Genomic DNA, 13,915 nt, shown 5'->3' on the forward strand with positions numbered 1-13,915 from the left:
TGCTCACACAACAAACACTGGCTAGTCTTCCAGGCAGTGTGGGGAGGGAGGGATGGATGGGGGTGGGTGGGAGGGAGGGAGGGTGGGTGTGTGCAATGGATGGAGGGATGGATGGAGGGGGGGTGGGAGGGAGAGAGGGTTGGTGTGTGAAATGGATGGAGGGAGGGAGGGAGTGGGTGGGAGGGAGGGTGGGTGTGTGATGGATGGATGGAGGGGGGGTGGGTTCTGATGCTGATTAAGCAGAGAAACAGAGAGAGACCCAAACAGTCTTCTCTTCTGAGCCATGCAGGCGACCCCACCCTGCCTGGAGCAGCACTGTGTAAAGCACAGAGAGAGAGCGTGAGAGAGAGAGCGCAAGAGAGAGAGAGAAAGAGAGAGCGCAAGAGAGAGAGAGAAGACGGTGAGAGAGAGAGAGAGACAGAGTGCAAGAGAGAGAGAGAGAAAGAGAGCACAAGAGAGAGAGAGCGCAAGAGAGAGAGAGAGAGAAAGAGAGAGTGTGACCTGTTGCCACAAGAAAAGGTCAACCAGTGAAGAACAAACACCATTGTAAATACAATCCATACTTATGCTTATTTATTTTCCCTTTTGTACTTTAAACATTTGTACATCGTTACAACATTGTATATATACATAATCTGACATTTGTAATGTCTTTATTCTTTTGGAACTTCAGTGAGTGTAATGTTTACTATACATTTTTATTGTTTATTTCACTTTTGTATATTATCTACTTCACTTGCTTTGGCAATGTTAACAAATGTTTGCCATGCCAATAAAGCCCCTTGAATTGAATTGAGAGAGAGAGAAAAAGAGAGAGAAGGAGAGAGAGCACATACTGTACATGTTGACTTACAGAATGGCCTCTATCATCTACACAATACACAGTCCCCTAATCCATACCCTTCCACTACCTTCAGGGGATATCTGGTTTGGTATCTGAATATCTACACACTACACAGTCCCCTAATCCATACCCTTCCACTACCTTCAGGGGATATCTGGTTTGGTATCTGAATATCTACACACTACACAGTCCCCTAATCCATACCCTTCCACTACCTTCAGGGGATATCTGGTTTGGTATCTGAATATCTACACACTACACAGTCCCCTAATCCATACCCTTCCACTACCTTCAGGGGATATCTGGTTTGGCATCTGAATATCTACACACTACACAGTCCCCTAATCCATACCCTTCCACTACCTTCAGGGGATATCTGGTTTGGTATCTGAATATCTACACACTACACAGTCCCCTAATCCATACCCTTCCACTACCTTCAGGGGATATCTGGTTTGGTATCTGAATATCTACACACTACACAGTCCCCTAATCCATACCCTTCCACTACCTTCAGGGGATATCTGGTTTGGTATTTGAATATCTACACACTACACAGTCCCCTAATCCATACCCTTCCACTACCTTCAGGGGATATCTGGTTTGGCATCTGAATATCTACACACTACACAGTCCCCTAATCCATACCCTTCCACTACCTTCAGGGGATATCTGGTTTGGTATCTGAATATCTACACACTACACAGTCCCCTAATCCATACCCTTCCACTACCTTCAGGGGATATCTGGTTTGGTATCTGAATATCTACACACTACACAGTCCCCTAATCCATACCCATCCACTACCTTCAGGGGATATCTGGTTTGGTATCTGAATATCTACACACTACACAGTCCCCTAATCCATACCCTTACACTACCTTCAGGGGATATCTGGTTTGGTATCTGAATATCTACACACTACACAGTCCCCTAATCCATACCCATCCACTACCTTCAGGGGATATCTGGTTTGGTATCTGAATATCTACACACTACACAGTCCCCTAATCCATACCCTTCCACTACCTTCAGGGGATATCTGGTTTGGTATCTGAATATCTACACACTACACAGTCCCCTAATCCATACCCTTCCACTACCTTCAGGGGATATCTGGTTTGGTATCTGAATATCTACACACTACACAGTCCCCTAATCCATACCCTTCCACTACCTTCAGGGGATATCTGGTTTGGTATCTGAATATCTACACACTACACAGTCCCCTAATCCATACCCTTCCACTACCTTCAGGGGATATCTGGTTTGGTATCTGAATATCTACACACTACACAGTCCCCTAATCCATACCCTTCCACTACCTTCAGGGGATATCTGGTTTGGTATCTGAATATCTACACACTACACAGTCCCCTAATCCATACCCTTCCACTACCTTCAGGGGATATCTGGTTTGGTATCTGAATATCTACACACTACACAGTCCCCTAATCCATACCCTTCCACTACCTTCAGGGGATATCTGGTTTGGTATCTGAATATCTACACACTACACAGTCCCCTAATCCATACCCTTCCACTACCTTCAGGGGATATCTGGTTTGGTATCTGAATATCTACACACTACACAGTCCCCTAATCCATACCCATCCACTACCTTCAGGGGATATCTGGTTTGGTATCTGAATATCTACACACTACACAGTCCCCTAATCCATACCCTTCCACTACCTTCAGGGGATATCTGGTTTGGTATCTGAATATCTACACACTACACAGTCCCCTAATCCATACCCTTCCACTACCTTCAGGGGATATCTGGTTTGGTATCTGAATATCTACACACTACACAGTCCCCTAATCCATACCCATCCACTACCTTCATGGGATATCTGGTTTGGTATCTGAATATCTACACACTACACAGTCCCCTAATCCATACCCATCCACTACCTTCAGGGGATATCTGGTTTGGTATCTGAATATCTACACACTACACAGTCCCCTAATCCATACCCATCCACTACCTTCATGGGATATCTGGTTTGGTATCTGAATATCTACACACTACACAGTCCCCTAATCCATACCCTTCCACTACCTTCAGGGGATATCTGGTTTGGTATCTGAATATCTACACACTACACAGTCCCCTAATCCATACCCTTCCACTACCTTCAGGGGATATCTGGTTTGGTATCTGAATATCTACACACTACACAGTCCCCTAATCCATACCCTTCCACTACCTTCAGGGGATATCTGGTTTGGTATCTGAATATCTACACACTACACAGTCCCCTAATCCATACCCTTCCACTACCTTCAGGGGATATCTGGTTTGGTATCTGAATATCTACACACTACACAGTCCCCTAATCCATACCCTTCCACTACCTTCAGGGGATATCTGGTTTGGTATCTGAATAGGTTTCAAATTGATAGTATGTCCGCAGATGGTATTGCATAAGAATGTTCTCAATTTGAGTGTGGCTACCTAAGGGAAGAGCGTACTTAACACCAGCCCTAAGAGCATGGGGAAGTTTATTATCTTCCTAAAATGATCCCTATATGGTCGAAGCCCAGGTCCCTGGGCTATACTCTGCTGCAGTAAAGACATGCTTCCTGCAGTGTGTGTGCCTGAACACCCGCCACAATCTATCACTGTCTTCCCTCAAGCCGCAGTCCTGTCTAGGTTTGCAAAGCTACCAGTAATTTACCAGTTATCGGAATCTTCAGTAATTTTGGTAATTAACAGAAAATATTTGTCAATCTATCCTAACTTTGGTAATTTATAATAACTTTTTCTTAAATGGATTCATACAGTGCGTTTATGAAGTATTCAGACCCCTTCCCTATTTCCACATTTTGTTACGTTACAGGCTTATTCTAAAATGGTTTTTCATCATAAATCTACACACAACACCCCATAACGAAGGAGCAAAAACTGGTTTTTAGAAATGTTTTCAAATGTATACAAAATTTAAAACAGAAATTGCTTATTTACATAAGTATTCAGACCCTTCACCATGAGATTTGAAATTGAGCTCAGGTGCATGCTGTTTCCATTGATCATCCTTGAGATGTTTCTACAACTTGATTGGTCTACCTGTGGTAAATTCAATTGACTGGACATGATTTGGAAAGGCACACACCTGTCTATATAAGGTCCCACAGTTGACAGTGCATGTCAGAGCAAAAACCAAGGCATGAGGTCGAAGGAATTGTCTGTAGAGCTCCGAGAAAGGATTGTGTCGAGGCCCAGATCTTGGGAAGGGTACCAAAAAATGATGCAGCATTGAAGGTCCCCAGGAACACAGGGGCCGCCATCATTATTAAATGGAAGAAGTTTGGAACCACCAAGACTCTTCCTAGAGCTGGCCGCCAGGCAAAACTGAGCAATCAGGCCTTCGTCGGGGATGTGACCAAGAACCCAGTGATCACTCTGACAGAGCTCCAGAGTTCCTCTGTGGAGATGGGAGAACCTTCCAGAAGGATAACCATCTCTGCAGCACTCCACCAATTGGGACTATATACTAGAGTGGCCAGATGGAAGCCACTTCTCAGTAAAAGGCACATGACAGCCCGGTTGGAGTTTGCCAAAAGGCACCTTAAGGACTCTCAGACTGAGAATGAGAAACAAGATTCTCTGATCTGATGAAATCAAGACTGAACTCTTTGGCCTGAATGCCAAACATCATGTCTGGAAGAAACCAGGCACCGCTCATCTCCTGGCCAATACCATCCCTATGATAAAGCATTGTGGTGGCAGCATCATGCTGTGGGGATGTTTTTCAGCGGCAGGGACTGGGAGACTAGTCAGGATCGAGGGGAAAGATGAACGGAGCAAAGTACAGCGAGATCCTTAATGAAAACCTGCTCCAGAGCCATCAGGAACTCAGAATGGGGCAAAGGTTCACCTTATAACAGGTCAACCAACGACCCTAAGAACACAGCCAAAACAATGCAGTAGTGGCCTTGGGACAAGTCTCTAAATGTCCTTCAGTGGCCCAGCCAGAGCCCGGACTTGAACCCGATCAAACATCTCTGGAGAGACCTGAAAATAGCTGTGTAGCGATGCTCCCCATCCACCCTGGCAGAGCTTGAGAGGATCTGCAGAGAAGAACGGGAGAAACTCCCAAAATAACGGTGTGCCAAGCTTGTAGCGTCATACCCAAGAAGAGTCAAGGCTGTAATCACTGCCAAAGGTGCTTCAACAAAGTACTGAGTAAAGGGTCTGAGTATGTATGTAAAAGTCATATTTCAGGTTTTTTTCTTTGAAATTTGCAAAAAAAATCTAAAAACCTGTTTTTGCTTTTTCATTATGGGGTATTGTGTGTAGATTGATGAATACAAATACAGTTGAATCGATTTTAAAATAAGGATGTAATGTAACAAAATGTGGAAAAAGTGAAGGGGTCTGAATTCTTTCCGAATACACTGTATACTACATTATGGTATTGTTATTTTGGTATATCTGTGTCCATATTGTCCATGAGTTTTAGTAGATAGAACATATGGTGTATGAGTTTTAGTAGATAGAACATATGGTTCATGAGTTTTAGTAGATAGAACATATGGTTCATGAGTTTTAGTAGATAGAACATATGGTGTATGAGTTTTAGTAGATAGAACATATGGTTCATGAGTTTTAGTTGATAGAACATATGGTTCATGAGTTTTAGTAGATAGAACATGTAGAACATGGTTCATGAGCGGTACCGGAGTGCCAAGTCTAGGACAAAAAGGCTTCTCAACAGTTTTTACCACGAGCCATAAGACTCCTAAACAGATAATCAAATGGCTACCCGGTGTCACGATTTCCGCCGAAGTCGGTCCCTCTCCTTGTTCGGGCGGCGTTCGGCGGTCGACGTCACCGGCCTTCTAGCCACCGCCCATCCACCTTTCATTTTCCATTTGTTCTGTCTTTGTCTTACACACCTGGCTTCACTCAACCAATTACTTTTAACCCTCTGTTCCCCATGTGTTGTTTGTGAGTGATTGTTCATCGTACTTCGGTCCGTTTTTTTGTGGGTTCGCTATGTTGCCTTGTATTATGTATTTTTGTATTTTTGAGTAAAGTACATTGATTACTCATATCTGCTGTCCTGCGCCTGACTCTGTACACCAGCTACACACAGGACCATTACACCCAAGCTATTTGAATTGTGTGCCCCCCCACCCCAACCCCTCCATTTACACTGCTGCTACTCTCTGTTTATCATATATGCATAGTCACTTTAACTATACATTCATGTACATACCACCTCAACTGGGCCGACCAACCAGTGCTCCCGCACAGTGGCTAACCGGGCTGTCTGCATTGTGTCCCACCCTCCACCCGCCAACCCCTCTTTTACGCTACTGCTACTTTCTGTTCATCATATATGCATAGTCACTTTAACCATATCTACATGTACATACTACCTCAATCAGCCTGACTAACCGGTGTCTGTATATAGCCTCGCTACTTTTATATCCTCTCTACTGTATATAGCCTCGCTACTTTTATATCCTCTCTACTGTATATAGCCTCGCTACTGTTATAGCCTCGCTACTGTATATAGCCTCGCTACTGTAAATAGCCTCGCTACTGTTATAGCCTCGCTACTGTTATAGCCTCGCTACTGTTATAGCCTCGCTACTGTTATAGCCTCGCTACTGTATATAGCCTCGCTACTGTTATAGCCTCGCTACTGTTATAGCCTCGCTACTGTATATAGCCTCGCTACTGTAAATAGCCTCGCTACTGTATATAGCCACACTACTGTTATAGCCTCGCTACTGCTATAGCCTCACTACTGTATATAGCCTCGCTACTGTATATATCCTCTCTACTGTATATAGCCTGGCTACTGTATATATCCTCTCTACTGTATATAGGCTCACTACTGTTATAGCCTCACTACTGTTATAGCCTCACTACTGTATATAGCCTCGCTACTGTATATATCCTCTCTACTGTATATAGCCTGGCTACTGTATATAGCCTCGCTACTGTATATATCCTCTCTACTGTATATATCCTCTCTACTGTATATATCCTCGCTACTGTATATATCCTCTCTACTGTATATATCCTCTCTACTGTATATAGCCTCGCTACTGTATATATCCTCTCTACTGTATATAGCCTGGCTACTGTATATAGCCTGGCTACTGTATATAGCCTGGCTACTGTATATAGCCTCGCTACTGTATATAGCCTCGCTACTGTATATAGTCTGTCTTTTTACTGTTTTATTTCTTTACCTACCTATTGTTCCCCTAATACATTTTTTGCACTATTGGTTAGAGCCTGTAAGTAAGCATTTCACTGTAAGGTCTACCTACACCTGTTGTAATTCAGCGCACGTGACAAATAAACTTTGATTTGATTTTAGTAGATAGAACACATGGTTCAAAACAAAATAGCCTAATTAATTTAAAAAAACATTCTAATCAACAATTACATTCTTTTAAATTACTGTCACTCTGCAACTCGTCCAACTATTGACTTTGTTCACAACTGCCACCAGTTTGACGCCAAAACATTGACAACAAATACCTGTTGACATAGTAAAATAAATGAACGTAAATAACATAAATAATAATGCAGAAACCTTATATTAAACATCAATGGTATTCACTATGTTGATGATTTAATTTAGGATCATGTTTAACAGATTAGCCATTCTATTTAGAATTTTTAAATCATCTTAATTAATGAATTATTATATTTTACATGTGATAATGCCACACGTGATAGGGCCAGAGATAATTACAGACGTGTGATAATCTAAAATTCCCAAAAAGGGCCACTAGATGTCTTGTGGTAGATTACATCAAATCCTTGAAAGATACCAAAATTCTGATAGTTTACTGGTAAACTTAGAAAGTTTCCAGTAATATACCCTCCCCTTTGCAACTCTAGGCCTGTCATCACCAATCACACGCAGGATCAGGACTGTCGACTGTCATCATATCTGATTGACTTCCTCGTACTCTACTGCTTTACTAACACTAGCAGACACTGCACTCACTCCCAAATAGTATACAGATATATTACTTTATTACTTCTCAATAATACCTCATCATTCAAGATCCTGCTGTAATCATACCCAAGTGATTTTTGTATTGGACCCTGTAGCAAAGCCTCTTAATATGAGGCAGTTTGCAACAGCAGGAAAATAATCCTACAGCATTACTAGCAATTCTAATGTGGATTATAATTCATCTGAAATGTCAAAAAATGGCAAATACAAATTTAAGAAGCCTTTTTAAATCTCAAATACAGTACAAGTTTAAAATGTCCTGCATTGCAGGAAAGTTATCCTGCAACAGGGTGATCAAATTAAGATCCTACATCTATACACTTAGCTCAGCCCTGGCCATTCACAGCAGTAGGCGCCAAGCAATATGCATCATGTCAGATTTAACCAGCTAGGCTTCTCGCCACAATCTAAATTTGTCCGTGAATTAAAACGGCAGAATAAATTCCTCGATAAATGAAAGAAAGCAAATAGTTGCGGAGGTAATTTTAATCAGAGTTGTGATTTTGTGACTATTCAGAGGAGTTTGATTGAATGCACTGTTATTATCATAGAGCAGTGGTCTCCGCTTAGTAAACTATCACAATATATCCAAAGTTATCCAGTGATTTCACTGGGCTCAGTAAGGAAAGCCGACTCTCAGATACATACATCTGGAGAAACCCTGATAAAAACAATGAGGGAAGAGAAAGACAGAGTCCTCCATGTTTTTGTTACAGCGTAAATATGACAGAACTTAAAAGAGTAAAATGATACGGCAATCTGCAGTTTGAATTCTGTTGCAACACACGCATACATGGACACACAAATCAAAAATGTGACCTTGGCTTAGCATTCCCCAAATGTTCTGTGGTTAAATGCTTTGACAGAATCCAGTAGTTGCAGTAGTGTTGATATGAGACTAGCCACAATCCTTGAGGTGTTGGTCCATGCTGGTGGATTTGCAGATGGGTCATGACATGGATTGTAAAATATTGTTCACGGTTAAACTCATAAACAAGTCAAACCGTCCCATCAGTGCAACCACAAGACATGCAGAGCTTGAGAATAGGGATGGAACCAGCTGAAATGAATACCCTCTAAATATATGTTTTTACTGTATCATTAAAGTACTACTAAAATCCCATTCCATGAAAAAAATGGTCATGGAAACCCCACAGAGAGAACTATAGCCATACCATTTGTAAGGACATTTCTGGCATAACAATGTCTTCCTCACTGACTCTTTGTCCAATAACATTTTATTCCAATTCAAATGCTAACGTACAGAAGTAGTATACTGCGCTTATTTTCAAATGTCTCCTTTTACTTTCCACAGTAACTGAGATGAGTGTGTGTTGTGCGCTTGGTTTAGTGCTGCTGTCCACTTTGGTCGGCATCAAACCCTCGCCCTGATCACTTATGCTGACCTTGACTAAGTAACGTGCCATAAAGCCTACCCACGCCTGTCAATCAACCAGGCTGCAGACAGTTACAGTAAAACAGAACAAAAAGAGCTTAATGGGTAGTATATATGGCCGCGTCCCAAATCACACCCAATAGCCTATACAGTATACACTCTTAGGAAGAAAACAAACAAAAGTGCTATCTAGCACCTAAAATAGTTATTTGGCTGTCCCCATAGGAGAACCCTTTGAAGAACCCTTTTTGGTTCCAGGTGGATCCCTTTTGAGTTCCATGTAGAACCCTTTCCACAGAGGGTTTTTCATGGAACCCAAAAGGGTTCTTCATGGAACCCAAAAGGGTTCTACCTGGAACCAAAAAGGGTTCTTCCTGGAACCAAAAAGGGTTCTTCTATGGGGACATTTGGAGGAACCCGTTTGGAGAAAGTTAAAAGTATCACTACTTTTAACCAGGGCGCATGTTACTAAATAGGGAATAGCGTGTGATTTGGGACACTGACTCTATGTAGAGCCCTTCCACAGCACTGGCATGGCTCACAGACTGATACTGGGGGGTGGGGAGATTTGTTGTTGCCATGTTACAGATCACAGGATTTGGTTTATAGTTTTAAGCTGGTACAAAATGAAACAATTTAAGGGTTAAGAGTTTGAGACATGCTTGTGATAAGATCTCCTCACAAGGTCAGAAAGGCCTACAGTAACAGTGATTTGCTGCAATTTGACATTGGACATAACAAAATAAGTCCTTGTGTTACAAGATTTGACTGTTGATCGAACTTAAAAAAATAGTATAACTAGAGATCTTCCTACCGGAAACTCTCTCTTTCACTATTTTAAAGGCCAGAAAAGACTAAAGATAGTCTAAAGGAAGTACTGCATGCTGAATTGTGAAGGTTTTTTCCCACATAGACCAAAATGATAAGAGCACACATTATAGTAACAGAAGCATTTGCAACAGGCAGTTCTTAAGGACATCTGTAGAGAGTTTGACTGGGAACAGGGCCTCTGTGTGTTGTTGCTAACAGAGAAAACATAGCAGATAAAACACACCGAGCCAAGACGATATTCCAGAGGAGTCTATTAACTGTGAGACCCGTATGTGTGAGGCGGGCGGGCGGGCAGGCTGAGACCAATGGAAGGGGAAAGTCATCCTGCCGCATGGGAGCCAGGGGCCTCTGCTGTTGCCTAGTGACAAAAATATTTACTATTCACTCAAAAGCACATTACATTTTTTTCTGTGGAAAAGTCAAAACAATAGGCTGTATCAATCTAAATAAGTTGCCTAGCCACCACATCATAGAGGCCAGTCTCAAGCAGCGTGATCTTGTGATAGGCCAAAGCGGCACCGTTTCCAAGGCAGCCCAACACTCAAATCTGGTTCTGATTGGGCCTGACCGCAATATCCATCCAGGGTGGTAAAATGGCCTCATGTCAGAGGCTAGAGGCAGGGAGACAAGGGTAACCAAGGTGGTATTTTCTACTTCTCAATAGTATGCTGGTGGTCATGGAGAGTGGATGGCAATAGCTGGGTGGTCACAGCATGATGTTTTACAGTTAGGAAGGTCTGAAACGTAGTAAATAAAGTGGTGAATTGGGAGCATAAACAGTGTGGAGGCCTTCCTATTCTTTACAGGTATTCTTTACTAGCCCAGCACCAACGTTTTTAAGGAAGTGCGTATGACCACACACTTTGCTTGCAGTTAGGCCCACTTTGAAGACAGTGTAGGGACGGTGAAGCCCTGTTTTGTGGCGCCATTGGGGGCAAAAGCTTTCTTTCCTGGGTAAAGCCTGTCATGCCCACATATGCAGGTTCCAGCTGGAGGGGATGAATGATGACATGCACGGCACTACAGTAGGATACTGTGAGAACATGGGAAAAGCAAAACCACACCTAGAAATCTGACATTGCCTTAATGCGCTCCTGCTCCCAGACAGACATAGGGAAACAGCTGGGATATAGGGGGTAGAAAACTAGGAAATAAACTAGGAAAATCATTCCCAATAAATACATTTCTCCGATTGTCAGGCTATAGCCTACACACAAAAGAATGCTGGGTTAAAAATAACCACATTTGGGTTATTTGGTATATTATTGGACAGAATATTGGACAGGTTGTGTGAATAACCCAACAAATTGGGTTGTTGGGATTACTCAAACATGGGTTAATTTAACCATCAGTTGGGAATTTTTACTCCCATTCTGCAATGACCTAGCAGTAGGGTATTTTCAAGAGGCGTGGCTTATTAGGGGCATGGCTTTCAGCTAGATCTTATTGGCCACCCGTGAGAGTAAATGTATTATTGTTCATCACATTCAGTTTACATACTGCAAATTCTAATTCTCCTTCATTCTTCTATAATGTTAAGATTATGTATTACATATTATAATAAGGTATACCACCTTATTGTATCCCAACATTGGGCTTTTAGGGAACTCGTACACTTCTGTGAGCCTCACTAAAGCTACTAAAGTGTCAATGTTCGACCTTAACATGTGATAACTATACATACAACACAATAGATTAACAGGAATGACATTTATTATCATGGGTGGCTAAAAAGATCTATCTTAAATTCACCCCTCCAGTCTTCTGATCTGTTCCACTGGATCATACAGTATCTCACTAACCCAGCATCAATAACCCAGCAGTTTTTAAAGAAAAACAACCCAACTAAGTGACCCAATGAAAAAAAATGCCTGCAACCCAGTTGGATCAACCAAGCAACCCAGCATTTGTGTACATGCATTTACACTGTAATAAACTGTCTAACTTGTTTAAAGGATATTAGATTCTCCATTATGTCAAGTTTCACAGTAGGGTAGAGTAGGCCTACAAGGAGGCTGATATGTAGAATTGATGATGAAGCATAAAATAGTGCGAGGTCCCTAGACTCAGCAGCAGGTGTATTCCCTGTACAGGCCAAACATGTTCAAAGCCTCCGCAAAAAATAAAATGTCTACAAAAATATTTACACACACAACTTCCCCTAAAACATTCTAGTGCGTCGCTGATATTCTATGAGAAGACCCTTGCGGGCCAGCCTGCCTCCACCCCCAATCCGTCAGTGATATCAGACGAGACAAAGGGCGTCTCTCCTGGAATATAACACCACGGTGAGCCGCAACAATGAACACGCAGCCATTTCAAACAGACCCTAGAGCTGTGCAGCAGCAGCAACCATCCCCGCCAACACGTTGCTTGCCCCGATTTTAACTCCAACCCGGTGAGGCAAAGCACCGCACCGGTGAATTCGTTCTAGTAATGCTGAATTCGAAATGCTCTATTTTACGGGCGGGCTATAACATCTGATCATGCACATGGGCGTGGGAGATTTTTTCTCTCTCCCTGCATCACCAGTCCAGACGCTCAGATAGCCTATATCTGGACAAATACATCTTTATTTAACAGAATGGGAGTGTACAACAGGCGTTTATTTTGGTACATAATTCAACCACAGGATGTTGAATATGGAAAACGAATAGGCCATATATTTCCTCGATTCACACAGCTATAACTGATTTATTGCTTTTTATTCGTTTTTTTCTTATAATAGGAGGCTGTCTTTCCATCATGTGTGGCCCTGTAGGCTACAAAAACGAATCCAAAACGCGATAATGTTGTTTATTATTTATAAAAAGGATGTGCCTTTCATCTACATCATTTCATCTATCTTTCCCCAAGCATTCAAGATGCCAACATATAAAGTTATAACTACATTATAACAGCCCAGTGTGAAGATTATTGTATTAATTCATTTATTTTATATATTTATCTTTCAAACGAGCCACATGCACTGCGCACGGGTATCATGCCATTCTCAACAAAGAAGATGCAAGTTACCTTTAAGAAAACGCCTCGTTCTGTCTCTCCGACTGTCACTATGGTAGCCAATCATGCCACCTTCATTCTGCACTACTGTATTTGTTTCTATGTTCAATTGACTATCATAATGGAAAGGAAAATATCCCACACGGATGAAAAAGGCCTGTATGCATAAATTAATTGCTATTGGCACATTCTTGAATAGCGGTAAAATAAAATAGGAATTAGCAAAGACAAAAGCAATGCACTGATTTTAGACAATCAGGCATGCAAGTTTTAAAAGCCACTAAGGCAGATATTAATATTTCTACTTACTGTGATCTTTGGAATATTCTTTTTGCCTTGATAAGAATGCCCAGACATAGTTGCGACTGGTCGAAAACTGATTCCACCTCTGAACAAAGCTTTGAAATATTCCCCTCTGGGTGTTTCTGCGGCTACTGGCTGGATGGGAAAATTAGGGAATGGTCGCCTCCCTCTGTGCAATGTAAAGTGCTTCGAAGTGAGCTAGAGCGTCTACTCAGGTCCACCGACGGACTCCTCCCTCAATAGTCTCATTGGTAGCCTACAGCTGCAATGCTCAAATCCTCCCACAGGAGGACGCTCAACAGCAGGTGTAGGCGACTACAACAGTGTACTGCACAGAATTGCACTGAAATAAAAACAGTGTAATGACTCTGCAACATTTGTACCTCGATAACACCGTGGATATTGGATTTATAGACGGCTTAACAGAAATAGTAGCAGAAGGTGAATGTTTAACATTTATTGCACACATATCCAGATGATGCTGTGTAACATTTAGCTAATTCTTATTTACAATTAGGCCAAACCCTAACCAGGACGATG

At 42.0% G+C, this 13,915-nt stretch overlaps 1 protein-coding gene across 6 annotated transcripts in view; it reads right to left on the reverse strand.

The window, feature by feature from the left end:
• Positions 1–13,622, reverse strand: part of LOC110533367 (dihydropyrimidinase-related protein 3) — a 42,809-nt gene extending 29,187 nt beyond the window's left edge. For 5 of the 6 annotated variants that reach the window (XR_016483573.1, XR_005053588.2, XM_036989720.2 and 2 more), the window contains exon 1: positions 13,382–13,616. Coding sequence is in view for 4 of the 6 variants with exons in the window: in XM_036989720.2 (XP_036845615.2) it covers positions 13,382–13,429 (48 nt within the window). In the remaining 2 variants the exon portion in view is untranslated. Of the gene's footprint in view, positions 1–13,381 lie in introns of all 6 variants that reach the window. The other variant, XM_036989718.2, reaches the window with a different exon arrangement.
• Positions 13,623–13,915: the final 293 nt, after the last annotated feature.

This window comes from Oncorhynchus mykiss, chromosome 10 (assembly GCF_057628025.1).
Source record: "Oncorhynchus mykiss isolate SJ-2025 chromosome 10, ASM5762802v1, whole genome shotgun sequence".
Classification (NCBI taxonomy): domain Eukaryota; kingdom Metazoa; phylum Chordata; class Actinopteri; order Salmoniformes; family Salmonidae; genus Oncorhynchus; species Oncorhynchus mykiss.